Source organism: Mauremys reevesii, linkage group 14 (genome assembly GCF_016161935.1).
Source record: "Mauremys reevesii isolate NIE-2019 linkage group 14, ASM1616193v1, whole genome shotgun sequence".
NCBI classification, from domain to species: domain Eukaryota; kingdom Metazoa; phylum Chordata; order Testudines; family Geoemydidae; genus Mauremys; species Mauremys reevesii.
The window spans coordinates 20,832,482-20,860,195 of record NC_052636.1 but is presented as its reverse complement, the minus strand read 5'-3'; the positions used below and the strand labels follow the sequence as shown (position 1 = coordinate 20,860,195).

General features: G+C 51.6%; 1 protein-coding gene and 1 non-coding gene across 2 annotated transcripts in view; one reads left to right on the top strand and one right to left on the bottom strand.

The window, feature by feature from the left end:
* The window catches only part of LOC120381555 (zinc finger protein 850-like), a gene marked incomplete at its 3' end in the record, with an annotated part of 120,021 nt that overhangs the window by 69,342 nt on the left and 22,965 nt on the right, over positions 1–27,714 (bottom strand). Inside the window, exon 5 of the mRNA XM_039499727.1 lies at positions 3,850–4,701. Within this exon, the coding sequence (XP_039355661.1) occupies positions 3,850–4,701 (852 nt within the window). The remainder of the gene's footprint in view (positions 1–3,849; positions 4,702–27,714) is intronic.
* TRNAL-CAA lies at positions 158–239 on the top strand. The gene has a single exon. It is a non-coding gene; the product is annotated as a tRNA-Leu (tRNA).

Here is a 27,714-nt window from a genome sequence, read left to right as displayed (position 1 = left end):
GCTGGGAGGGAAATGGGCAGAAACCCTTGTTGTTCAGCCATGGACACACTTACACTAATGCACAGCCAGGAGTGTGCTGGGGGAGCTGGTCTGAGCAATGTGAAGTGACAATTCAGTGAGAACAGAATCATTGTGTAGTGAAGCACCTATACACCAAGTAGTTGTGGCCGAGTGGTTAAGGCGATGGACTCAAAATCCATTGGGGTCTCCCCAGGCAAGTTTGAATCCTGCCAACTACGGAAGCATCAATGTATTGTCACTGCTCTTGTTGTAGTGCCTGAGCATCCACAGAGCCAGACCTGGTCTCACTCTGAGGCTGTCTACACTTAAAATGCTGCTGTGACAGTGCTACAGCACTGTGGAGTAGACAGTTGCTACAGTGAGTGGAGGGGTTTTCCATCCCTGTAATAGCTACATTGACAGAACAATCTTTCCTTTCATTTAGCACTATTTAACCACGGCTTAGATCAGCTTAATTATACTGATTCCAGGGTTTTTCACACCCTGAAAGACGTACTTCTTAGAGGGTTTATCCCATCACGCCCCCATTCCCTGGTCCTTCTCGCATGACCTGAGAGCAGCAATACCTGCAGTTCAAGAGGTGCAAACAATTCAATGTTTGTTGGGGTAAACTTCCAGCAAGCAATGATTCCAATTTCCTTCCTTGGTATCGCCCTTCCCAGCTCTGACACCACAGAGGCTTGTCTGTGTCCCTGTTCCCATTCCCTCTTCCTATTCCCCACCTTAGCAAAACATAACTCCAATTCCCCTACCCCTACCCCCAATCCCATTCCCCCCCTTACTTCCTGATTGACTGCAGACTATATAGTAAAACTGGAGTTCTGCTTAGCTATACCTTAACCAATCATTTTAATGAAATGTAACTAACCAATCCTAACATATTGTAACATGATTATCTAACCAGTTATACCCCACCACCTTAATTGCTTTACACCCAACAAATTAATTATCCAGCAGACAGAAAATCACAGAACCAGACAGAGATTATACAGACAAGCAATAGGAAAGTGGAGACTACAGTGATAGAACAACAAAGAAATGAGGATTTCAGACCTCAGCTATTGATAAGTGAGTTGTTGCCAGACAGGATGCTATCATGGTAGAGGTTGTGGATGCTGGTTGCTTAACTGTCTGGCCCCCAGGGCAGGATTTTGAGGGTCTCAGAATGCCAGCACCCATCTTTTGTTCGCTTAAAATGCGAGCAGGGAGATTCCAACACTGCAGAACTCATGGAACTCCAGGAAACGTGTAACTTTAGGTCCGGGTGAGTGTGCCTAAAAATCAGCTGTGCTGGAGAAGGTCTCTAGGAGTTGAAAGAGATGTGCCATCTTGGCCTCCCTAAAGAGTGTCATCAAATATTAATGAAAACTAGGGTTGATAAGTCACATTCTTTGTAGCGTTAGGATTGTGGACTGGTCCAAAGTGCCAGTTTTAAGGCTCTTTTTTCCTATCTCTTGGGTGTTCTGGTTTCTGCATAGAGACGTGGTTTCAAATCCCACTTCTGACATGACCATTTTCTTTTATCTGGAGAAAATGGCCTCACTTCAATCTCCTTTGCAACAATAGAGCACCATTTGTTTAGCTTTTCTATTCCAGTAGTTGTGAGAGACGTTCCAAACTAGGGGGAAACAGGGCCTTTTCTCTCGACCGATCAAGTTTTGTCTTCCTTCATTCCAAGCCATTTTCTCAGATACATCCGTACTTCCCACACTTTTTTGTTCAGCGTTCTTTGCTTTTATGAAATTTTAGGGTCATCATTTAATTGCCACACAACTGTACTTATGAAGTGAAGTGAAACACAATATTTTTTGGATATTCTTGCAGAAGAGTTTTGCTTTCTGACCTGGAATTGAACAGGGGCTACCCAAGGGGGACAATGCTGCTCCCTTTTCTTGCCTCATCCGAAAAAACATACATTCCTGATGCCCTTTGTTTCCTTGCCCTTTTTAGGGTAAATTGACACTTCTCAGAAGTAGAATCCTTTACAAAACCACTCAAAATCTCAGCAGTGTCATAAGCAATGGTTTCCGGAAATGTGCCCAGCTTTTCTTTAATTTGGTGACACAGGTCCAGGCAAGGGACTGGATACAGGCCTGGATCAGAATCTTCGTTACCAGAGCAAGAATTCCTATTTAAAAAGAGATATTTTTCTGCTGCTATTAGATTTCCAACATTGATTTCATTTTATACACATTTTGAGCATCTATTAAGGATAAATTGAACAAAAATACCACTTCTCTTTCCTCAACATCTGCATCATGAAGGGGAGCATTCCGAATAGGAAAGATCTTCTGTGGGGCATGGGTTACAAAAATGCTTCGGGAACCAAATACATGGGCATTTTGCCAAGTTAAAAATCACTTAATGTGGAATTCTCTCCCCAAATCATCTGAGAAAATACTGACTTAAATAATTGAACTCCACTGTGATCATATGCACTTCCCTCAGTTAGTTGGGCTTCTGCTGTTGTTCACCATTTCCGAATAGAGATTTTAAATCACTGCTGTTTCTTTGTTAGCATGTGCAGTAAATTGGAAAGTTCTCCACTGTTGACAGAACTGCACTTGAACTTTCTCCGTGTCATCATGGAGGGGTGGGGAAAAAGCAAAGCTGAAGTGACAAATGAGGACTTTAGGAAATCGGTCATTTGTCTTCAATTCTCCAAGAAATCTGAGCTACGCCCCATCGAACTGAACTAATATCCAATTGGGTGAGCAAACAGCCTTCAGGAAAGAGAGAAACCCACATCACAGAGAGACAGAATACATGGCAATGAAAGTATCAAGAGAAATTCCAGAGCAGGTTACATCTGATTAGTTAGAATCAGGACAAGAGATTCTCCCATCACATTCTCCTCTGATCCATTCAAAGCAGCTTCACTCAGCACTCTCCCAATAGTCAGTTATGTTATTTACAAAATTGTAAGTATCCCAGCATCCCATAATGGGGGACAAAATAGTCCTCTTGCCAGAAGTGGCTTTACCAATAGATGAAACCTGGAATTTAAACGCCAAATAATCACACTATGTTTGGGATCCATTTAAATTCCCCTTCCAGGTCTTTGACATGTTCATCTCCAGTCATAGCGACTCTGATATAGGAGGAAAGAAATCAAAGCATCATCTCCAAGCAGACAGCTGAGAACTCTTCCTCACATGACATTTTGAGACGTGGAGGGATAGAATGTGATGAAATTAAACTCTGCACAGAGAAGCCAAAATATAACAGTTCTGGAGTGATGGGGAAGGAGGGAATCTCTGAACCACCCCATCTCCTTCCAGTGTCACAGAGGCTGAAATGACACTTTTTTCCCCTGCTCCTCTTTATTTAACTATAACATGAAAAATTCCCAATGTAACTGCTCTTCAGCACAACCCAGAGCAACGTGAGAACAACTGGCAAGGATACAATCTGTATCATTGGCGACTCTAACAATCACTTTGCAATAGGAGCAATGGTATAAATGTGATGCTCCCTGGTTCCTCATAGGAAGGGCACACTCCAGTTACTTGTGGGATAATTGAGTTGATAGAAAGGACAAATGGGCCCACCTCAAAAGAAGGCAAACTACAAAAGGCATAAATGGGCCACTCATCTGGCCAAGCTGATGGATAACAGTGCTGCAAACAGTTCAAACAGATTTAAAAAGTTACTATGTGGGAATCAGGAAAAAATATTAAAGAAAAAAAATTGATAGCCGTAGAGGTTTTTATGGTGTTCACTGCCCTTGCAGATTCTCTGATGGCTAATATGGGCTGAGTGCCAAGAGAAGGTTTTCCCACACTCACGGCATTCGTAGGGCCTGTTCCCCTGTGTGGATTCTCTGATGTCTAGAAAGGTGTGAGCTGTTAGTGAAGTTTTTCCCACACTCATGGCATTCATAGGGCCTGTCCCCTGTGTGGCTCCTCTGATGTCTAGAAAGGTTTGATCTGTGAGTGAAGCTTTTCCCACACTCACGGCATTCATAGAGCCTCTCCCCTGTGTGGATTCTCTGATGGGTAAAAAGGGCTGATCTGCGAGTGAAGGTTTTCCCACACTCACGGCATTCATAGGGCCTCTCCCCTGTGTGAATTCTCTGATGAACAGAAAGGGTTGATCTTTGAGTGAAGGTTTTCCCACACTCACGGCATTTGTAGGGCCTGTCCCCTGTGTGGATTCTCCGATGTCTAGAAAGGGCTGATCTGTGAGTGAAGCTTTTCCCACACTCACGACATTCATAGGGCCTTCCCCCTGTGTGGATTCTCTGATGTTTAGAAAGGTCTGAGCTGCTAGTGAAGTTTTTCCCACACTCACAGCATTCATAGGGCCTGTCCCCTGTGTGGATTCTCTGATGTTTAGAAAGGTCTGATCTGCGATTGAAGGTTTTCCCACACTCACGGCATTCGTAGGGCCTGTCCCCTGTGTGGATTATCTGATGTTTAGAAAGGTCTGATCTGCAATTGAAGGTTTTCCCACACTCACGGCATTCGTAGGGCCTCTCCCCTGTGTGGATTCTCTGATGAACAGAAAGGGCTGATCTGTGAGTGAAGCTTTTCCCACACTCACAGCATTCATAGGGCCTGTCCCCTGTGTGGATTCTCTGATGTCTAGAAAGGACTGATCTTTGAGTGAAGCTTTTCCCACACTCACGGCATTCGTAGGGCCTGTCCCTTGTGTGGATTCTCTGATGATTAAGAAGGGCTGAGTAGTCACGTAAGTTTTTTCCACACTCTGTGCATGTATTTTTTCTCTTTCCAATGATGATTTCCTGCTTTGTTGTGGTTTCCTTGAGGTCCTTCTGAGTTCCCTGAGAGGAAATACGTTTACCCATTTTCACCCCCGGCTGGTTTCCTTGTTCTCTCTCTGGTCTGTTCTGAATCTCACAGGATTTTTCCTCCTCATGACTCCTGGACACATGGCTTTTTGATCTTTGCAATAATGCTCTGTGCTTATCCACTTGCTGAACATTTTTCTGCTGAGAATTCTGCTCCTCTTTCTCACATGCCATTGCATCACCTGCTGTGAAAAAGACAGAAACATCAAACAGGGATGAAAAGTGAAAAGCCAAAACAAACTAAGTGCTGGAGGGAGGTCAAATAAAAATCACAAACTGAACTCCCCCGTACTCTTCCCCAAAACAGGAGAGAGGAGGGGATCAATTTGGCTTTCAAATCCCATCCAAATACGCAGGGGGAAGGGAGGAAGCTACTGCTGGTGTCTGCTAGGGTCTACGGGAAGCCATGAGCTATAGTTACCCTGAGGATATGACCCCTGCTGGCAACAATAATGAACTGAGACACCTCTCAAGGGCTTGGTAGGGCATCCCAGATGTTTCCTTCAGGCACTTTCACACTCAGAGTTGGTTTAATGTTTCCTCACCTCTGCAGGGAGATCTCAGGGTCTGTTTTCCCTCTGAACCCTGCAGGTCTGAGACCCATGGCTCTTCCCCTTGTTCCAGCTGGGAGATCACATCAGGTTTGGAAAATGGAAACCCTGCTCAGATGAAAGAAAACAAAGGAGTTCCGTTGATTTCATAAAACTTTCTCATAAAAAACGTTCTATTAATTTAACTTTAATACTTCGTGTGACCCGGTGTCCCTGGGCTAGTCCTCACTGAAAATGCCAAGACCAGGGCAGGCTGAAAAAGGGAGAGCAGAGGCTCCCCAAACTGGTGGTTATCACAGAAGTTAAACTCACCAACCAGTCACCAACTGTGCTTCTGATCCCCAACACTGGTTATCGAGAAACTGAAAAAAGAAATCACACGGCCCCTTTATTGCATCCCAGTTCTCTGACTCCTAATCGGCACCTAGGTCCAGCACAGTGAGAGGTTATTTAAAAACTCTGCTCACATAAACAAAGTGTTCTTCTGATCCCAGAGTCAGCCACATTACCAGGTCAGTATAGGTTTGGATCTTACTCAAAATACTACGATTCTAGCCAATCATTGGCATCTAAACTAAAGGTGTATAAGCAAGAAAGCATCTAAACTAAAGGTTTATTATAAAAGAAGGAAAGAAAGAAAAAGGGAGTTGTTAACTGGGAAAGCAGTCAGACACATTCAGAAATCTATACATCTGGTTCTTAGCAGTATTGGTGAGTTTCTGGCTTGAAAGGCTCTCTGGTACACATCCACATTATTCAGTCCTTTGTTCAAGCCTTCAGTTTGTAGAGAAGTTGTTCCAGAGGTAGGAAGAGGAATTGAAGACAAAATGGAGATGATGCAGCTGCCCTTTATATTCCTTTTGCCAAGTGGCTTCTAATTCCTGTGTCCCAAACACAAGCTTCACAGCACATGGCATGGAAAAGCCTTGGAGTTCTCAGTACACAGTGTGATACAGCATGGCCAGAGGGCAGCAGGAGAGGGTTAGAAGGGAGCCTTATTCCCTGTAGAGGGAAGAAAGTTTGCTATAGATTAACTAGAGCACCTGAAGCCAATTAGAGCACCTGCAGTCAGTCACCTGATAAAGACCCTTGCTCCAATCAGACAGGGAAGGAGTTGGAGCAGAGGGGATTGGTGTTGGAGCAGAGAACAGTTTGAAGGGAAGCAGAGGAAAGTTTGGAGAAGTGCTGCAGTGGGCTAAGACGTCCAAGACCCTAGGTAAGGGGCACCTGGCTTGTACAGAGGGAGGGCAGGAAGCCCCCACAAGCTGAAGGGTAGGAGCGGGAAGTAGCCCAGGGGAAGGAACCATCAGTTCAAGTGGTTCACCACTATCCTCAGGGCCCCTGGGCTGGGACCTGGATTAGAGGGCAGGCCCAGGTCCCTCCCTCTCCACTCCCCTCCTCAAGGACACTAGTGGGGTAATTAAAATATCGATTCAGAGGCAAGCAATGGCACCCTGAACCTTCCCCAAAGAAGAGAAAGCGCGAGACCCAGCATAACTGTACCGGCAATTTGCCACAGTATTTATAATAAAATAATAATAATAATATAAAGTGTCTCTCAATTCCATACAGTGTCACTTAATAAACCAGTCAATTCCCAGGACGGGTTCCTCAGGTGTTTGAAGATGCCGAACACCTTGCTTGTGAGGGACTAGAATACCCACATATATGTTGGGAACACACAGACACTGTGCTAGTCTGTTCCCCTATGTTCACTCTTTTAGAAAATTATGATCAATTTTGTTCATAGTATGTGTCAGGGCTGAATCCCCACTCTGTCACTCCAAGCGCAGAAAGTGGGGGCCCGACAGGATTCTACAAATTAATTTGTGCCACTCTAGACTTGTATTAAAGCCCCAAAGTTACAGCTTTTCTCTGACCTTGGCTTGGTAAATGCTGCCACCACCCAAATGCAAAAAAACCCCAAACCCTTGGACCCAGGAAGGAGCACTTGAGAATTCTTCCCTCTGGGGCACCCTCAAGCCCTTTCACCTCCTCCCAGAAAGAGCTGAGAAAGAAAACAAAGGAAATTAGCTGTGGCTACCAGCTAATCAAACAACACACACAAACCTCTTAGGACACCAAAAATCCAATCCTGTTCTTAAAAGAGGTAAATTTTAGTAAAATTGAAAAGGAAAACAATACATCTGGAACTTAGGCTTTTGCTAGATCTTAAAAGAAAATTTTTGTAAGCACCCAAAATAGCTTTCTTGGGGGTTCAGCTTAAAGCTTACAAGCAAACAAAAGCATCTGGGATACCATAGAGGAGATCCAAAAGCCAAAATAAAAAATAAACCTGATTGTGTCTGTCTAAACATTCCCTATCCAAATCATTTCTTCTAGGTATGGAAGATGAATTTTCATACCCGCTTCAAGCCATACACAGCATTGCTACTCCGTGTCGCCTTCTCCGGAGAACAACAGACAAAGGGAAAGTTACTTTCCCATTTAACAAAGTTCTAGCCTTTCCATTGGCTCTTTTGGTCAGGTGCCCAATGCTTTTTTTTTTTTTAAACCCTGTTGGCTTGTTAACCCTTTAGAGGTAGAGCAAGCAGAGAACTCGCACCAACAGGGATTTTACAGCCAACTGGCTGGCTGGGTGTTTATAAAAGGGAGATCCCTCCCCTCCCCTTCATTTATCACTGTAGGGCTTGTGAGGTACCATTTGAAAAGATATAATCTACTGAATATCCTCCTGTTAAACTGTGTAGCAACATTGTATGGAAAGTGATGAGATTTTACGGTATGATATTACTGAAAATGCTGCAACCCTAACCCTAAGTTCCTCAGAGACAGCAAGGCAAACAGCTGGTCAAATAGCCATTCTGCACCAGGGGGAAGGTGTGAAGATGACATTTACGTTCCATCACAGGGACACTTGAAGCTCGTACCTATGACAGCCTGTCAACACGACTCAGCTGGGAACTGAAGTGGTTTCTAGTACAAAGGACTGAATTATAAAAAGAGGTGAGGAAAATGCATGAGACTCTCTCTCTCCCCCTTTTCCCTCTGCTCATGACAACTCCTGAAGAACTGAATGTGGGCGGCAGGGGCAGGTTAGGGGGAGTCCTGGCTGAAAGGAAAACCAGCCTGTCTCAGCACATGGTGAGAGAAACATTTGTTTTAAATCCCTTTTAGCTTGTTAGGTTAAACATTAGTTGGTGTTTTATCTTTGCATTTCTTTCATAAACAATTCTGGCTTTTATGCCTCATTACTTGTAGTCACTTCAAATCTTTTTTTTCAGTAGTTAATAATTTTGTTTCCTTTTTTTATCTAACCAGTGTGTTTGGATTAAAGTGTGTTGGAAACTCCATTTGGAAGGCTGGTGCATGTCATTTTCCACTGATGAAACAACAGATTTCATATGAGCTCCCATTGTTCAGGAGTGCTGGACAGTGCAAGATGCACATTTCTGGGGGAAGTCTGGGAGCAGAGAATTTTCTGGGGTTCTCCTGTGAGGTACTGTAATTTGTGAGTCACTGACTAGCAGCACTCAATACTGTGTAGCTGGGAGCGAGTTACATGCTGGAGACTGCGTGTGAACTGCCCAGGAGTGGCTGCTCTCACAGTAGAGCAGTGTAAAAGGCAACCCAGCCTGGGGAACTGAGGGGGCACAGCTGTTAACAGTCCAGATTGTACTGTGCTTAATGTCACAGACACTCAATTTCAAAGAGTCTCCTAAAACACACAGAAAGTAAATCCACGTCCCAGAAATCAAAGTCTCCCTTTCTCTCAAATCTTCTTGCTGACAGATGGGTCCAGAGACAGAGTCCTGGGGAAGCTGGAAACATAAGCGTGGGGCTCAGTGGAGAACGGGAACAGGAAGGGCAGGGATATCACTGAATGCAGGATCTCAGCAGTACTAGATGTCAGGATAACACATAGTGCAGCCCATTGGCAAACATAATCCCAAATATACATAGAAAATGATGGGGTCTAAATTAGTTATTTCCATTGATTTATACAAGGGCAATAAGATATTCTCTGTATTACCGTCTATCCCTTTTTAAATAATTCCTAACATCCTGTTCACTTTTTTGACTTCCGCTGCACACTGCTGGATGTCTTCAGAGAACTATCCACAATGACAAAAAGATCTTTTTCCTGATTAGCCTAATTTTGCCCCCATCATATTGTATGTATAGTTGGGGTTATTTTTTCCAATCTGCATTACTTGACATTTATACACATTTGCCATTTTGTTGCCCAGTCACTTAGTTTTGTGAGATCTTTTTGAAGTTCTTCACAGTTTGCTTTGGTCCTAACTATCTTCAGCAGTTTAGTATTGTGACGTTATTGATATAATCTGGGACCATATAGAACATGGTTGCAACCAAGGTCCTGTAGTGGCAACAAATCTTATGTAAAGGGGGTCATATAAGGTGTCCAAGACCAGGTTATGGGTTGCTGGTTATAATTATGGTGTCTATATGTATGTATCATTTTGTAGTTGAAGTTATGAGTATTGGCTCTATCCTGTCTGTATTTCCAACTTATGCTGTGCTTCTGGGAGACATCCCAGACAAGTTGGTGTTAGCTCTGCCTAGCCTGCTTGATGGCCCATTAAGGACCATCAGCTATTCAACTGACCCATTGAGAGAAGGCAGATACGCCTTGTAACTCAGCAAAGTATGCAGGGACTTGCCCATGTGACTCCAGACTCCATTTTGCTGTAATTTTCCAGAGTAAGAACAAAGAAGTGTTCTTACACCTGGAAAAGCCTATAAAAGGCTGATGCCTCATCTCCATCTTGTTTTCAATCCTGCTTCTTACCTCTGGAGGAACTTTGCTACAAACTGAAGCTCTGAACAAAGGACTGACTGACCCATCCCAGAGGAGGATGTACTCCAGAGACTTGATTTGAACCTGCAGTTTACTCCATCACTGCTACAAGCCTGAACTAAGAACTTTGCCATTACTGCATGTCATTGATTCCATTTAAGCAATTCTAGCTCTCAGCTCTATCTTTTTCCTTTTATGAATAAACCTTTAGATTCTAAAGGATTGGCAACAGCATGATTTGTGGGTAAGATCTGATGTGTATATTGACCTGGGTCTGGGGCTTGATTCTTTGGGATCGAGAGAACCTTTTTCTTTTATTGGGGTGTTGGTTTTCATAACCATTCGTCCCCAGGACGAGTGGGACTGGTGGTGATACTGGGAGACTGCAGTGTCTAAGGAAATTGCTTGTGTGACTTGTGGTTAGCCAGTGGGGTGAGACCAAAGTCCTTTTTGTCTGTCTGGTTTGGTTTGCCTTAGAGGTGGAAAAACCCAGCCTTGGGCTGTAACTGCCCTGTTTTAAGCGGTTTGTCACTCTCAGTTGGGTCCCACCAGAACCGCATCATCACAAGTATCATCTGCAAACATTGCCACCTCACTGTTTACCCCTTTCTCCAGATCATTTATGAATATGTTGAATAGGATTGGTCCTAGGACTGACCCTTGGGGAACACCACTAGTTACTCCTCTCCATTCTGAAAATTTACCATTTATTCCTACCCTTTGTTCCCTGTCTTTTAACCAGTTCTCAATCCATGAAAAGATCTTCCCTCTTATCCCATGATAACATAATTTATGTAAGAGCCTTTGGTGAGGGACCTTGTCAAAGGCTTTCTGGAAATCTAAGAATACTATGTCCACCGGATCCCCCTTGTCCACATGTTTGTTGACACCTTCAGAGAACTCTAATAGATTAGTAAGACATGATTTCCCTTTACAGAAACCATATTGACTTTTGCTCAACAATTTTTGTTCTTCTATGTGCCTGACAATTTTATTCCTTTACTATTGTTTCAACTAATTTTCCTGGTACAGACGTTAGACTTACCAGTCTGCAACTGCCAGGATCACCTCTAGAGCCCTTTTTAAATATTGGCGTTACATTAGCAATCTTCCAGTCATTGGGTACAGAAGCCGATTTAAAGGACAGGTTACAAACCATAGCTAATAGTTCCCCAATTTCACATTTTAGTTCCTCCAGAACTCTTGGAAAATACCATCTGGTTCCAGTGACTTGTTACAGTAAAGTTTATCAAGTAGTTCCAAAACCTCCTCTAGTGACAGTCCAATCTGTGGCAGTTCCTCAGATTTGTCACCCACAAAAGGTTTGGGAATCTCACCAACATCCTCAGCCATGAAGACTGAAGCAAAGAATCTATTTAGTTTCTCCGCAACGACTTTATCGTCTTTAAGGGCTCCTTTTGTATCTCAATCCTCCAGTGGCCCCACTGGTTGTTTAGCAGCTTCCTGCTTTTGTTATTACCTTTGAGTTTTTGGCTAGCCCCTTCTTCAAACTCCTCTTTGGCTTTTCTTATTACATTTTTACACTTAATTTGGTAGTGTTTATGCTCCTTTCTATGTACCTCACAAGGATTTGACTTCCACTTTTTAAAAGATGACTTTTTATCTCTCACTGCTTCTTTTACATGGTCATTAAGCCACGGTGACTCTTTTTTAGTTCTTTTGCTGTGTGTTTTAATTTGGGGTATATATTTAAGTTGGGCCTCTAATATTGTGTTTTTGAAAAGTGTCCATGCAGCTTGCAGGGATTTCACTCTAGTCATTGTACCTTTTAATTTCTGTTTAACTAACCCCCTCATTTTTGCATAATTCCCCTTCCTGAAATTAAATGCCAGTGTTGAGCTGTTCTTCCCACCACAGGAATGTTAAATGTTGTTATATTATGGTCACTATTTCCAAGCGGTCCTGTTATAGTTAGCCCTTGGACTAGATCCTGCGCTCCACTCAGGACTAAATTGAGTGTTGCTTCTCCCATTGCGGGTTCTTGTACCAGCTGCTCCAAGAAACAGTCATTTAAAGTATCCAGAAATTTTGTCTCTGCATTTTGTCCTGAGGTGATATGTACCCAGTCAATATGGGAATAATTGAAATCTCCCACTATTATGGAGTTCTTTATTTTGATACCCTCTCTAATCTCCTTCGCATTTCATCCTCACTATCACTGTCTTTGACAGGTGGTCGATAACAGAGCCCTATTGTTATATTCTTATTAGAGCATGGAATTACTATCCATAGAGATTCTATGGAACATGTGGTTTCATTTAAGATTTTTACTTCATTTGAATTCACATTTTCTTTAACATACAGTGCCACTCCCCTCCCCACCCCCCGAGTATGGGGGGAATCCAGTGGACATAGTGTACTTAGATTTCCAGAAAGCCTTTGACAAGGCTCTTACGTAAATTAAGCTGTCATGGGATAAAAGGGAAGGTCCTTTCATGGATTGAGAACTGGTTAAAAGACAGGGAACAAAGGGTAGGAATTAATGGTAAATACCCAGAATGGAGAGGGGTGTTCCCCAAGGGTCAGTCCTAGGACCAATCCTATTCAATTTATTCATAAATGATCTGGAGAAAGGGGTAAACAGTGAGGTGGCAAAGTTTGCAGATGACTCTAAACTGCTCAGGATAGTTAAGACCAAAGCAGATTGTGAAGAACTTCAAAAAGATCTCACAAAACTAAGCAATTGGGCAACAAAATGGCAAATGAAATTTAATGTGGATAAATGTAAAGTAATGCACATTGGAAAAAATAACCCCAACTATACATACAATATGATGGGGGCTAAGTTAGCTACAACGAGTCAGGAAAAAGATCTTGGAGTCATCGTGATAGTTCTCTGAAGATGTCCACGCAGCGTGCAGAGGCGGTCAAAAAAGCAAACAGGATGTTAGGAATCATTAAAAAGGAGATAGAGAATAAGACTGAGAATATATTATTGCCCTTATATAAATCCATGGTACACCCACATCTCAAATACTGTGTACAGATGTGGTCTCCTCACCTCAAAAAAGATATTCTAGCACTAGAAAAGGTTCAGAAAAGGGCAACTAAAATGATTAGGGGGTTGGAGAGGGTCCCATACGAGGAAAGATTAAAGAAGCTAGGACTCTTCAGCTTGGAAAAGAGGAGACTAAGGAGGGATATGATAGAGGTCTATAAAATCATGAGTGATGTTGAGAAAGTGGATAAGGAAAAGTTATTTACTTGTTCCCATAATACAAGAACTAGGGGTCACTATATGAAATTAACAGGCAGCAGGTTTAAAACAAATAAAAGGAAGTTCTTCTTCACGCAGCGCACAGTCAACTTGTGGAACTCCTTACCTGAGGAGGTTGTGAAGGCTAGGACTATAACAATGTTTAAAAGGGAACTGGATAAAGTCATGGTGGCTAAGTCCATAAATGGCTATTAGCTAGTATGGGTAAGAATGGTGTCCCTAGCCTCTGTTCGTCAGAGGATGGAGATGGATGGCAGGAGGAAGATCACTTGATCATTGCCTGTTAGGTTCACTCCCTCTGGGGCACCTGGCATTGGCCATTATCGGCAGACAGATACTGGGCTAGATGGACCTTTGGTCTGACCCGGTACGGACGTTCTTATGACCTGCTCTGTCCTTCCGATATATTTTGTACCCTGGAATGATTGTGTCCCATTGATTGTCCTCACTCCACCAGGTTTCTGTGATGCCTATTATGTCAATATCCTCCTTTAACACGAGGCACTCTAATTCACCCATCCTATTATTTAGACTTCTAGCATTTGTGTACAAGCACTTGAAAAACTTGTCACTGTTTATTTGTCTGCCCTTTTCTGATGTGTCAGATTCTTGTGTGCGTGAATGATCTGGCCCCTACTTTATCCTCTTTCAGCCTCTCTTCCTGACTAGAACTAGAAAATCTCTATCACTAGACTCTCCCCTAAGACAAGTCTCTGTCCGATCCACGAGCTCCTCTGCAGACATTGGCTTTCCCCCATCTCTTAGTTTAAAAACTGCTCTGTAACCTTTTTAATGTTAAGTGCCAGCAGTCTGGTTCCACTTTGGTTTAGGTAGAGCCCATCCTTCCTGTATAGGCTCCCCCATCCCCAAAGTTTCCCCAGTTCCTAATCAATCTAAAGGCCTCCTCTCTACACCATCATCTCATCCACCCATTGAGACTCTGAAGCTCTGCCTGCCTACCTGGCCCTGTGCATGGAACTGGAAGCATTTCTGAGAATGCCACCATAGAGGTCCCAGATTTCAGTCTCTTTCCTCGCAGACTCAATTTGGCCTCCAGGATGTCTCACCTACTCTTCCTTATGTCATTGGTGCCTACACGTACCACAACCACCAGCTCCTCCCCAGCACTACACATAAATCTATCTAGATGCCTCGAGAAATCAGCAACCTTTGCACCAGGCAGACAAGTCACCATACGGTTCTCCCGGTCATCACAAACCCAGCTATCCTTGTTTCTAATGATCAAATCTCCCATTACTAACAGCTGCCTTTTCTTAATGCCTGGGGTTCCTTCCCCGGAGAGGTAACCGCAGTGCAAGAGGTTACCCCAACACCATCTGGGAGGAGGGTCCCAACTATGGGAAGGTTTCCCTCTGCTCCCATTGACAGCTCTCCTTCCCTGGGCCTTTCATCCTCCTCAACAGCGCAGTGGCTGTCTGACCAGAGGTGGGAGAAATCTACAAGTGTCCCGGAAAGCCTCATCAACATACTTCTCTGCCTCCCTTAGCGTCTCCAGTTCCACCACCCTGGCTTCCAAAGCCTCCACGCGGTCTCTGCGGGCCAGGAGATCCTTGCACCGAATGCACACGTAAGCCACCCGCCCACAGGGCAGGTAATCATACATGCTACATTAATAAGAACATAAGAACGGCCGTACCGGGTCAGACCAAAGGTCCATCTAGCCCAGTATCTGTCTACCGACAGTGGCCAATGCCAGGTGCCCCAGAGGGAGTGAATCTAACAGGCAACGATCAAGTGATCTCTCTCCTGCCATCTATCTCCATCCTCTGACAAACAGAGGCTAGGGACACCATTCTTACCCATACTAGCTAATAGCCATTTATGGACTTAGCCACCATGAATTTATCCAGTCCCCTTTTAAACATTGTTATAGTCCTAGCCTTCACAACCTCCTCAGGTAAGGAGTTCCACAAGTTGACTGTACATTGAGAGCAATAAACAGGATAGCCCCAACTCTGCTGCTGGGCTTCTGCCTGCATTCTCTCTTACAGCTACCTAGGTTAACAGGGTTTTTGTTTCAATCAAGAAGTTTGTATTATAGCTTAAATGTTTGAAGAATGGCAAGAGTACCTCGCCCCCTTCCCACTCCCCTTCCAAACTCCCTCACGAAACTCCCCGTTAGCAGCCCTGTTTGAAAAGCTCCCTGGTCACTTGCTCACTGCTTTACAAAGCACTCCCCTATCACATACCCCGCAGCCCCTGCTTGAGCGACTCAGGGTAGGGGGCTGGGAGCACCCCCAGTACCCCAGCCCACCCTCCCAGCCCCGAGACTTGACTCCTGCATCCCCTCCCACACCCCGACCCCTCACACCCCATGCTCTGACTCCTGCACCCCCACATCCTCAACCGCACCCTGAGCACCAAATGGGAGCTCCTGCACACCCCCCTCTTAATTGCCATCTGCACCCCTCACACCAAATGTGAGCTGCCCCAGGTAAGCACTTCACACCCCAACCTCCTGCCCCAACCCTGAGCCCCCTCCTGCATCCTAAAATCTGGCCAGAACCTGCACCCCGATCTCCAGCTGCTCCTGCACCCTAACTCCCTCCCAGACCCTGCACCCCCAGCCCTGACTCCTGCACCCCTCCCACACAGCCTCCTGCCCACCCTGACTCCTGCCCCCCCCCACATCCCCACCTGCATTGCTCGCATGAAACAGGAGCTGCTCCACACCCCAACCTCAGCCCTCCCACACCCTAACTCCTGGCCAGACCCTGCACTCCAACATTTTTAATTTTTAATAAAGGGCTCTTATCCAAAGCACTTTAAAATAGTTAGCTAACGGCACAAACAATATATGGAAAGATCATTAAGTGGTGCACCAAGACTCTCAGCGATTTTCAAGTGGTCTGTGGAAAAATCGGTTAGATGACAAAAACAATCAAGGTACCTCACTTTATTTTCATTTATTTCCTATTACTTATAGGAGGAGGAGGAGGAAGGAAAAAAGAATGAAAAATGGGGGTGGGAAGGAAATAAGCAACAAAAAGAACATTCTCTCATGTCCCAAGGAGGGACCCCTAAAATGGAGTTGAGCACAGGGCCCCACTAACGCTAAATCCGCCACTGAGCTTCCTTCTCTGGGTACCCCCAGCCAGCATTCTAGGACGCACGGAGTGTCTGTGTGATAAGTGACCATGGACCAGCAGCTCTGACTCCAGGGGCCTGCTTGTTACACCCTAAGCATTATTGTGGTCTGGGTGGAGAAGGCTCAGGGTTTGAGAGTTCAGGGGTAGGAAGCTTCTGCTGATTCTGCTGCACCGAACCCTCAATTTTACTTGAGCAAACAGGAGATATTTGACACTGTGCGATACGGCTCCTGTGCTCTGTTCCCAAAGTGTTCTACAGCAGGGGAGGGTCTCTGGTAGCTTGTGTGTCACTGGCATATTGGGGTGATGCTAAAACAGGACAGAGTAGAGGTGGCATTGTGGGGCTGGCGTGAATCATATCTCTTCTTTTCCCCTCCCAAGAACAGAGGGGACAGGAACCCTTACCCAGCGAGGTCACATTCTCATAGTTCTCCTGCATGACATCCCTGTAGAGGGCTCTCTGAGCGGGGTCCAGCAGAGCCCACTGTTCCCTGGTGAAATACACAGCCACCTCCTCAAAGGTCACCGGCCCCTGAAAGAGCGAGAGTCCAACACTCAGTACCTGCTGCCCCACTCACAGCCCCCCTATACATGGGGAACAGGAGCCAATCAGAAACTCTGGGTGGATTGCAGTCAGAGTCTCACCCCCACCCTGCTCAGAGCATCCAGGAAACACCAGGGGGAGGGGATGAAGCGAGAGCCCCTCCTCTCTCCCAGCAGATCCATCACACACCTACTAGCCACAGACTGATTCAGGAGATGGAGCCCCTAGCTGGGTCCAGGGACACCTCCCTGGTAGGAAGCCCAACAACCTCCCCATTCTGAAGAGCTGGATGTGAAGGGAGGGGAAGCTCCCCTAAGCCTCACTGGTGGGTGCCCCCTTCATATCTCACAGCAGCTGCTGGTTAGTCAGGTCGGGCTCCAGCACTAGGAGTCTGGTCAGTTTTCCCAGCCCCATGCAGCTGGGTTATTTTCTGCTCCACAAACTAGAGCATTTCCATTGCCGAACCTCATAGGTCTGTTCCTAGAATCTAGGGCACTTATTAAATAACCCCCAGCAGGTTTAGCACACCCTGTCCTCCTCCCTGTCTCCACCCTGTGCATTTCCTGCAAACCAGACTGCAACCTCCAAACCAGCCTGTGCAAACCTTCCCATCTCCCACGTATTTGCTGTCCCTCTCCCCCCCCTGGAGGAACCCACCAGCAACCCCCTGATAATACCTACCTGAACTGGCTCCTCTGCAGCCATTTCTCTCCCCTGTCCAACGAGAGGACGGGATGAACTGGAGCGAAACATGGACGTTATTCCGCAGCCTGGCAGGGCGAGAAGGGCAGTTGTGAAGGTTTCAGAACAGGCTTTAACTCATTTCACAGCATGATTCCCCCAGGCCCTTTCCCTGCAGACAGACACCCTAGAGTCTGCCATGCTGAGAAAGGCTTGATCTCTTTGTACAGTGTAGACCTGGCCTCTCCTGCCAGGCTAAGCCCACAGTGACATTTTTAACCTCCCTTCTCCCTCCTCACCCCGTAACAAAGTCTCTGAACACAAGGCTAGAAAAAAGCAGAACCAAAGGAGTCACTGTGGGGGATCCCCTCAGACACTCACCCCACGGCAGCCACACCCCAGCAGGAGGGATATGGACTCAGGAACTGGATTTTCCTCTGTCTGATTCTCATCTTTTCCACAGGAAAGTGACTCTACCCAGGGTGCAGCAATACATCTGTCTGGGCAGATTAGAGATCTGGAAATCTCTCTCCAAACTCTTCTCTCACACAGCCCCTTTCAGTCTTTCTTTCTCCTTCTATCTCCTTTTCCCCTCTCCCTGCCCGTCTGGTAGGAAAGTCCCATTCCTGGGTAGTTTGCTCCCCCATGGCTGGATTTGCTCCTGCAATTGTTAATTGGACGAGAAATGAGGGGGGGTCTGTTTGTGTAGAGTCATTTTAAGGCCAGACCCCAGCATTTTCCCTTTGTTTCTTTCAGTTACTTGGAATGTCTGGTTCAGAATTTAGTATTAACAGGGCCCAGGGCTGCCCTAGGGGGCTAGGACCAGCTGGAGAAAGTCATCCCCTGGGCCAGGCAGAGAAGAAGCTTTAATCCAGGTCACTTCCCAGCACAGAACCCCGCTGGGGGAACAGCAGCTGCTAAGCCTGGTCTCCCCGATCACAATGGAGGCTGCAGCGTCTGACCCAGGAAGCTGAACCCCAGTATCCTGAGCAGAGAGGGACAGAGCGTTTGAGCAGCTTCCCTCCTTTAGGTCTCTGGGGAGAGCAGCTAATGAGAGCCCCTCCTCACAGGGAGAATTGCTGATCTCATTTGCCCCACTGTCGATCCGGAGTCACTCCTTGTCTTTCCATACAGTGACTCTGGATTAACATTGGTCTCAATGAAACCAGAGTTCAGAAAGAATGAGTCCAGAACGCTGTGGAAGAGACCATTGTGCGGCAGTGCTGACCCCCTTCCCTCCACCCTCATCCCCCAGATCTAGGACAAGGACTGGGGGGCACAAATTTTCCAAACGGAACTAAAAGTTCCTGCAGTTTTCAAAAGAGGAGAAAAGCAAAATCTGTGATTTCACACGAACAGTGACTGATAAGTGGACAGAAAGTTATCACAGTGACAGGGCCTGTGACTGGGGAATGCCCGGCAGTGCTTGGAGCCAGGACTCTGGCCCAAGTTGATCAGAGAGAAGGATCATGGTTAGTAGAAGTTCCCACAGCCAGGGGCCCAGCAGATATTCCCTGGGACGCAGCCCCCAGAGTCACCAGCCAGGGACCTCAGCTACCCCTCAAAGCCCCACCGGCCAGGGAAGCCCCACCAGACCATGACTGTCAGGTTGGGAATCCCAAAGGGTTCTCCCCACCAAGAGCCCCCAGCAGCCAGGGACTGCCTGCCTAGGATCCCCCCACCCCCGCCCTCCAGCAGGATCTGCCCTGCTCTTTGCCTGGCACCCCCTCCGCCCCCCTGCGGGATCCCCTGATGCTTTACAGGGGCACCCCTTGGCCTAGCGCCGGGGATTCTCCCACACACACTCTGTGCACTGGGCACGGCAGCGATCCCAGGAGTCTGTGGGGGAAGCCCAGACAGAGCCCCTGGCACAGCACCAGGCTCCCTCTAACTTCCTGTCCCGCCTCCCCAGAGACACCCCCCTCCCCCTGTTCTGAAGCCAACAGGCCCCCAGCGATACCCACCTTCATGACCCATAGCCTCAGAGCTGGGCACATCACAACAACCCCTCAAAACCCCAAACCTCCAGAACCCACCAACCTGACTAGGGTACCCCCTGCCCAGCCACCCAAACACCTCCCCCCACCACAATGCATCTTCATATCCAGCTGCAATCTCCTCATACAGACACCCCTTGCCCCCAGAGCAACAGGGTTACCTCACAGTGTCTGATAAGTGGATAGAAAGTTATCACCGCCTCCTGCTGGCCAGTCGCACAGACAGAGGGAGCCCTGGGGGATGCTTCTTTAACAGGAGAATGGAAGGCCTGGAGGGCAAGAAAGGTAAGAAACTTCCATGGCCTGTCACTAGCAAATAATGGCCACCATGGATCCAACCCCAAGGTGGCTACATCTTAGCACTGCAGGAAGCAACCCCTCCTGAAGAGCATTTGTCATGGGATTTGGGAAACTTCTGGACCCACACTGCACTCAGAGAGACCTCCTCATCCCGTGCCAGCTGGGGAAAAGGATTCAGCCAACTCTCCTGTTATCAGCTGGGAACCACTGATCCCCAAACATGGGGTGGCCTCTGAATTTGATGGGTATTAAACGTGTGTCTGGTCTCTTTCTTCGGCAAACATTTTAACAGAGATAAAGGAGGAAGAAATGATTCTCAAAGGAGACGGGAAAGATGATCTCTGGGCAATTTAACCCCCTGCAACAACCAGGATGGAGAATGACTCAGGGCAACAGGTTCCCTCCAATGAAGAAGTTGCTGGGATTTAGAGACATGGGGAACAGCCCCAAACCGGAGAGGATTTTTAATTGACATTTGATGATGACATAGAAAGAGGGAAAACCTGAGATTTGAGATCAGTGTTCAGAAATGAAAAAGAAAGGGTGGAAATCAGAGGGATTTTTGGATCCATTTTTGTAAATTAGTGAAAGGAAAGTGGAACATCAGAGGGATTTTATATCAGTTGTTGATATGAGGTAAAATCTGAGTGCATTTCACATCAATATTTGATAAACGAATAAAGAGGAAATGGACAACATAAGGACACATTTTGTATCCATAGTCAAGAATCTGAGAAAAGGTGTAAATCTGAGATTTATTTTTTTTAGTAATTTATAAATAGAGACAAGGAAAAACTCAGGGCATAGTCACTTAGAAATAGACAAGTTGAGAGAAAGTGGGGCAAATTTCTAGGGTATTTTATATGAATCTTTGAGATTTGCAGAGAATACATGTCACAAGGTAAGCAACTGATAACAAGAAAATTAATTCATCTACACGAGTTCCAATCAACACTCCTGAGGTGAATTTTGGGGAGGATATTGTGTCGAGCCAATGAAGAGTAATACATTTTTGTAACTCTCCTTTGTGCTGCGTAAAGTATTTCTTTCCACACAAATTAAAGCCCAATTGTAAGTAAAGTATCTTGCTTATAAAAGGTGCCTGTTCCAGAATTCTTTTTCCTACAGGGCTACGGTGCTTTGATTCCTGACCTCTCTCTGAGTGTTACTGGTGTGTGATGCTCACAATACTTCAGAAGAAAAGTTCTCTTATTGCTGAGTGTCATTTGCATGAATAAAAAGTTACTGATTTCCTCAAATCACACAGAATAAAACCCACCACAACAGAACGTCACGTCAGGCAATTCAGGGAAAAAACCAACCCCCCCCGTCCGGGGCAGGTGTTGATCAGGGATAAGATCTGAGCGGTTCCCACCAGGGTCTGACCGAGGAGCGGGGGGAAAAGCGGCGCCGTTGGCCCCCAAGGCCCCGTCCCGCGGGGGGGACCCGGGCACAGGGTCGATCCGGTCGGGGCCCGCGCGCGGCCCGGTCCGGCAGCAGCAGCGAAGGCGGGAGAACGGGGCGGGGTTGGGATGTTTTATATCCGGGTCTGAGCGTTGGGGGAAAACGGGTCACAGACTCCGCCCCGGCAGCGGGGAGACAAACCCCAGCGCGGGGCAGGGCGTGGTGAGGTGCCGGGGGATTTTACGGGACGCTCCGCGCACGCGGGCAGTGACGGTTCCCCCTCACACGGGCCGCGGGGAGCCGGGGAGGGGCGGCAGTGGGGGAGGGGCAGGTGCGAGACACGGACACACACTCACAGCCCCCACGGGGGTTCCCCGCCCCGCCCCGCCCCGGCCCAGGGCGGGGGGGGGGGTCTCAGGCCCAGGTGTTTGTTCCCCGCGCCCCGCTCGGCTCTTACCGATTCTGCCGCGCGCCCGGAGCCTCCCCCCGCAGCGGCCGGAAGTGACGCACCCCGCGGGGGAGGGGGGGAGGAATCACGTGACGGGGCAGGTGTAACGACAGAAACAGCCCCCGCTCCGGATTCGCTACTTGGGCGGCACTGAGCATGCGCAGCCGAACGGAGCCTGCGCAGTAACCGCCGCTGTGGCCGCTGCCCGCTCTCTGCCCTCACCGCTCCCGGCGCTTCGCTGCCCGCTCCGCGGGGGGGTGAAAAGCCCCGGGGGGCAAATCGCAGCGGGGGGGAGGGGCTGCCAGGGGCTGAGGGGGGCAGAAATTCACTGGCCGGGAGGGGGTGGAGCTGCTGCAGGGGCGGCGGGGAGGGCCGGGGGAAATGGGGAGCCGCTGCCATACCCGGTGCGGGACAAACCCCCGTTTGGGGGGGGAACAGGGGCCCCTCGGGCCGAGCCCCCCGCTGCGCGCGCAGATCCGGGGGGGCCGGGCGGGGGGGCACCGGCTGTCTCGGTTCTGCCGCGTCTCAGCCCGGGGGGGGGCGGGTTCCCGGGGCTCCAGGCCCCGCCCCGCCTGTCCGAGCCCCGACCCCGCAGCGCCGCTCGGTCTGTGCCAGCGCTGCGGGGCGGCCCCTGCTCCGGCCGGGAGCCCGAGTGCGGGACACACCGGCCAGACCCCCCCGCCCCCCCGGCTCTGCCCCCCGCCCTGGGACTGTGGGAAAGTGTCTGTGTCCGTGTGAAACCCCCGCAGCCCCTTCCCTGCTACAGCGCCGAGCTGCCAACTCCCAGCCCGCGTGTCCGCCCCCTGCACCCCATCCCTGCCCCAGCTCAGAGCCTGCCCCCTCACTCACCCTCCCCATAGCCTGCAACTCCTCCCACCCCAACTCCCAGCCCGCGTGTCCGCCCCTGCACCCCATCCCCTGCCCCAGCTCAGAGCCTGCCCCCTCACTCACCCTCCCCATAGCCTGCACCCTCCTGCCCCCAACTCCCCCAGCCCGCGTGTCCGCACCCCTGCACCCCATCCCTGCCCCAGCTCAGAGCCTGCCCCCTCACTCACCTCCCCATAGCCTGCACCCCTCCCGCCCCCAGCTCCCAAGCCCGCGTGTCTGCACCCCCTGCACCCCATCCCCTGCCCCTGCTCAGCGCCTGCCCCCTCACTCAACCTCCCCATAGCCTGCAACCCCCCTGCCCCCCAACTCCCCCCCAGCCCGCGTGTCCGCCCCCCCCTGCACCCCCATCCCCTGCCCCAGCTCAGAGCCTGCCCCCCTCCCTCACGCTCCCCATAGCCTGCACCCCCCCGCCCCAACTCCTCCCGAGCCCGTGTGTCCGCACCCCTGCACCCCATCTCCTGCCCCAGCTCACAGCCTGCACCCCTCACTCAACCTCCCCATAGCCTGCAACCCTCCCGCCCCAACTCCTCCCTGAGCCGGGTGTGCGCACCTCCTGCACCCTCATCCCCTGCCCCAGCTCAGAGCCTGCCCCCTCACTCAACCTCCCCATAGCCTGCAACCCTCCCGCCCCAACTCCCCAGCCCGCGTGTCTGCACCCCTGCACCCCATCCCCTGCCCCAGCTCAGAGCCTGCCCCCTCACTCAACCTCCCCATAGCCTGCAACCCTCCCGCCCCAACTCCCCAGCCCGCGTGTCTGCACCCCTGCACCCCATCCCCTGCCCCACCTCAGAGCCTGCCCCTCACTCAACCTCCCCATCGCCTGCAACCCTCCCGCCCCCCACCGCCCTCCCACAGCCCGCGGGGCCGCATCCCCTCCTGTACCCCAATCCCCTGCCCCAGGACCGAGCCTACCCCCCTCCCTCAACCTCCCCATAGCCTGCAACCCCACCTCCCTCCCAGAGCCCGCGTGTCCGCACCCCTGCACCCCATCCCTGCCCCACCTCAGAGCCTGCCCCTCACTCAACCTCCCCATAGCCTGCAACCCCCGCCCGAACTCCCTCCCCAAGCCCGTGTGTCCGCACCCCTACACCCCATCCCTGCCCCAGCTCACAGCCTGCACCCCTCACTCAACCTCCCCATAGCCTGCAACCCTCCCGCCCCAACTCCCTCCCGAGCCGCGTGTCCGCACCCCCTGCACCCCCATCCCCTGCCCCAGCTCAGAGCCTGCCCCCTCACTCACCCTCCCCATAGCCTGCAACCCTCCCGCCCCAACTCCCTCCCGAGCCCGTGTCCGCACCCCCTGCACCCCATACCCTGCCCCAGCTCAGAGCCTGCCCCCTCACTCAACCTCCCCATAGCCTGCAACCCTCCTGCCCCCAACTGCCCCCGAGCCCGCGTGTCCGCACCCCTCTGCACCCCATCCCCTGCCCCAGCTCAGAGCCTGCCCCCTCACTCAATCTCCCCATAGCCTGCAACCCTCCACCCCCAACTCCCTCCCGAGCCCGCGTGTCCGCACCCCTGAACCCCATCCCTGCCCCAGCTCAGAGCCTGCCCCCTCACTCAACCTCCCCATAGCCTGCAACCCTCCCGCCCCAACTCCCCCGAGCCTGCGTGTCCGCACCCGCCTGCACCCCGATCCCTGCCCCAGCTCAGAGCCTGCCCCCTCACTCAATCTCCCCATAGCCTGCAACCCTCCCACCCCCAACTCCCTCCCGAGCCCGCGTGTCCACACCACCTGCACCCCATCCCCTGCCCCAGCTCAGAGCCTGCCCCCTCACTCAACCCCCATAGCCTGCACCCTCCCGCCCCTGAACTCCTCCCGAGCCCGTGTGTGCGCACCCCTGCACCCCAACCCCGGCCCCAGCTCAGAGCCAGCACCCCTCACACAACCTCCCCAAAGCCTGCAACCCTCCCACCCCTCCAGCTTCCCCCAAGCCCGCGTGTCTGCACCCCCTGCACCCCATCCCCTGCCCCAGCTCAGAGCCTGCCCCTCACTCAACCTCCCCATAGCCTGCAACCCTCCCGCCCCAACTCCCAGCCCGCGTGTCTGCACCCCTGCACCCCATCCCTGCCCCAGCTCAGAGCCTGCCCCCTCACTCAACCTCCCCATAGCCTGCAACCCTCCCGCCCACCAACTCCCTCCCACAGCCCGCGTGTCCGCATACCCTCCTGTACCCCAATCCCCTGCCCCAGGTCAGAGCCTGCACCCCTCACTCAACCTCCCCATAGCCTGCAACCCCCCGCCCCCAACTCCCTCCCGAGCCCGCGTGTCCGCACCCCTGCACCCCATCCCTGCCCCAGCTCAGAGCCTTCACCCCTCACTCAACCTCCCCATAGCCTGCAACCCCCACCTCCCACCTCCTCCCAGAGCCCGCGTGTCCGCACCCCTGCACCCCATCCCTGCCCCAGCTCAGAGCCTGCCCCTCACTCAACCTCCCCATAGCCTGCAACCCCGCCCCAACTCCCTCCCCAAGCCCGTGTGTCCGCACCCCTACACCCCCATCCCTGCCCCAGCTCAGAGCCTGCCCCTCACTCAACCTCCCCATAGCCTGCAACCCTCCTGCCCCCAACTCCCTCCCGAGCCCGTGTCCGCACCCCCTGCACCGCCATCCCTGCCCCAGCTCACAGCCTGCCCCTCACTCAACCTCCCCATAGCCTGCAACCCTCCCACCCCAACTCCCTCCCGAGCCCGCATGTCCGCACCCCTGCACCCCATCCCTGCCCCAGCTCAGAGCCTTCACCCCTCACTCAACCTCCCCATAGCCTGCAACCCCACCCCCACCTCCTCCCAGAGCCCGCGTGTCCGCACCCCCTGCACCCCATCCCTGCCCCAGCTCAGAGCCTTCACCCCTCACTCAACCTCCCCATAGCCTGCAACCCCACCCCCACCTCCTCCCAGAGCCCGCGTGTCCGCACCCCCTGCACCCCATCCCTGCCCCAGCTCAGAGCCTGCCCCTCACTCAACCTCCCCATAGCCTGCCACCCCCGCCCCAACTCCCTCCCAAGCCCGTGTGTCCGCACCCCTACACCCCCATCCCCTGCCCCAGCTCAGAGCCTTCCCCCCTCACTCAACCTCCCCATAGCCTGCAACCCTCCTGCCCCCCAACTCCCTCCCCGAGCCCGTGTGTCCGCACCCCCTGCACCCCATCCCCTGCCCCAGCTCACAGCCTGCACCTCACTCAACCTCCCCATAGCCTGCAACCCTCCCGCCCCAACTCCTCCCGAGCCCGTGTCCGCACCCCTGCACCCCCATCCCTGCCCCAGGTCAGAGCCTGCACCCTCACTCAACCTCCCCATAGCCTGCAACCCTCCACCCCCAACTCCTCCTAGAGCCCGCGTGACCGCACCCCCTGCCCTCCATCCCTGCCCCAGCTCAGAGCCTGCCCCCTCACTCAACCTCCCCAGCCTGCAACCCTCCGCCCCCAACTCCTCCCGAGCCCGCGTGTCCGCACCCCTGCACCCCCATCCCCTGCCCCAGCTCAGAGCCTTCACCCCTCACTCAACCTCCCCATAGCCTGCAACCCCCACCCCCACCTCCCTCCCAGAGCCCGCGTGTCCGCACCCCCTGCACCCCATCCCCTGCCCCAGCTCAGAGCCTGCCCCCTCACTCAACCTCCCCATAGCCTGCAACCCCGCCCCAACTCCCTCCCCAAGCCCGTGTCCGCACCCCTACACCCCATCCCCTGCCCCAGCTCAGAGCCTGCCCCCTCACTCAACCTCCCCATAGCCTGCAACCCTCCTGCCCCCAACTCCTCCCGAGCCCGTGTGTCCGCACCCCCTGCACCGCCATCCCCTACCCCAGCTCACAGCCTGCACCCCTCACTCAACCTCCCCATAGCCTGCAACCTCCCGCCCCAACTCCCTCCCGAGCCCGCATGTCCGCACCCCCTGCACCCCATCCCTGCCCCAGCTCAGAGCCTGCCCCCTCACTCAACCTCCCCATAGCCTGCAACCCTCCCGCCCCAACTCCTCCCGAGCCCGCGTGTCCGCACCCCTGCACCCCATCCCCTGCCCCAGCTCAGAGCCTTCACCTCTCACTCAACCTCCCCATAGCCTGCAACCCCCACCCCCACCTCCTCCCAGAGCCCGTGTCCGCACCCCTGCACCCCATCCCTGCCCCAGCTCAGAGCCTGCCCCCTCACTCAACCTCCCCATAGCCTGCCACCCCGCCCCAACTCCTCCCCAAGCCCGTGTGTCCGCACCCCCTACACCCCATCCCTGCCCCAGCTCAGAGCCTGCCCCCGCACTCAACCTCCCCATAGCCTGCAACCCTCCTGCCCCCAACTCCTCCCGAGCCCGTGTGTCCGCACCCCTGCACCCCATCCCCTGCCCCAGCTCACAGCCTGCCCCCTCACTCAACCTCCCCATAGCCTGCAACCTCCCGCCCCAACTCCCTCCCGAGCCCGCGTGTCCGCACCCCTGCACCCCATCCCCTGCCCCAGCTCAGAGCCTGCCCCCTCACTCAACCTCCCCATAGCCTGCAACCTCCCGCCCCAACTCCTCCCGAGAGCCCGCGTGTTCGCACCCCGCTGCACCCCGATCGCCTGCCCCAGCTCAGAGCCTGCCCCCTCACTCAACCTTCCCATAGCCTGCAACCCTCCTGTCCCCAACCCCGAGCCCGCGTGTCCACACCCCTCTGCACCCCCATCCCTGCCCCAGCTCAGAGCCTGCCCCCTCACTCAACCTCCCCATAGCCTGCAACCCTCCCACCCCCAACTCCTCCCGAGCCCGCGTGTCCGCACCCCTGCACCCCATCCCTGCCCCAGCTCAGAGCCTGCCCCCTCACTCAACCTCCCCATAGCCTGCAACGCTCCGCCCCTGAACTCCTCCCCGAGCCCGTGTGTGCGCACCCCTGTACCCCATCCCTGCCCCAGCTCAGAGCCTGCACCCCTCACTCAACCTCCCCATAGCCTGCAACCCTCCCGCCCCCAGCTCC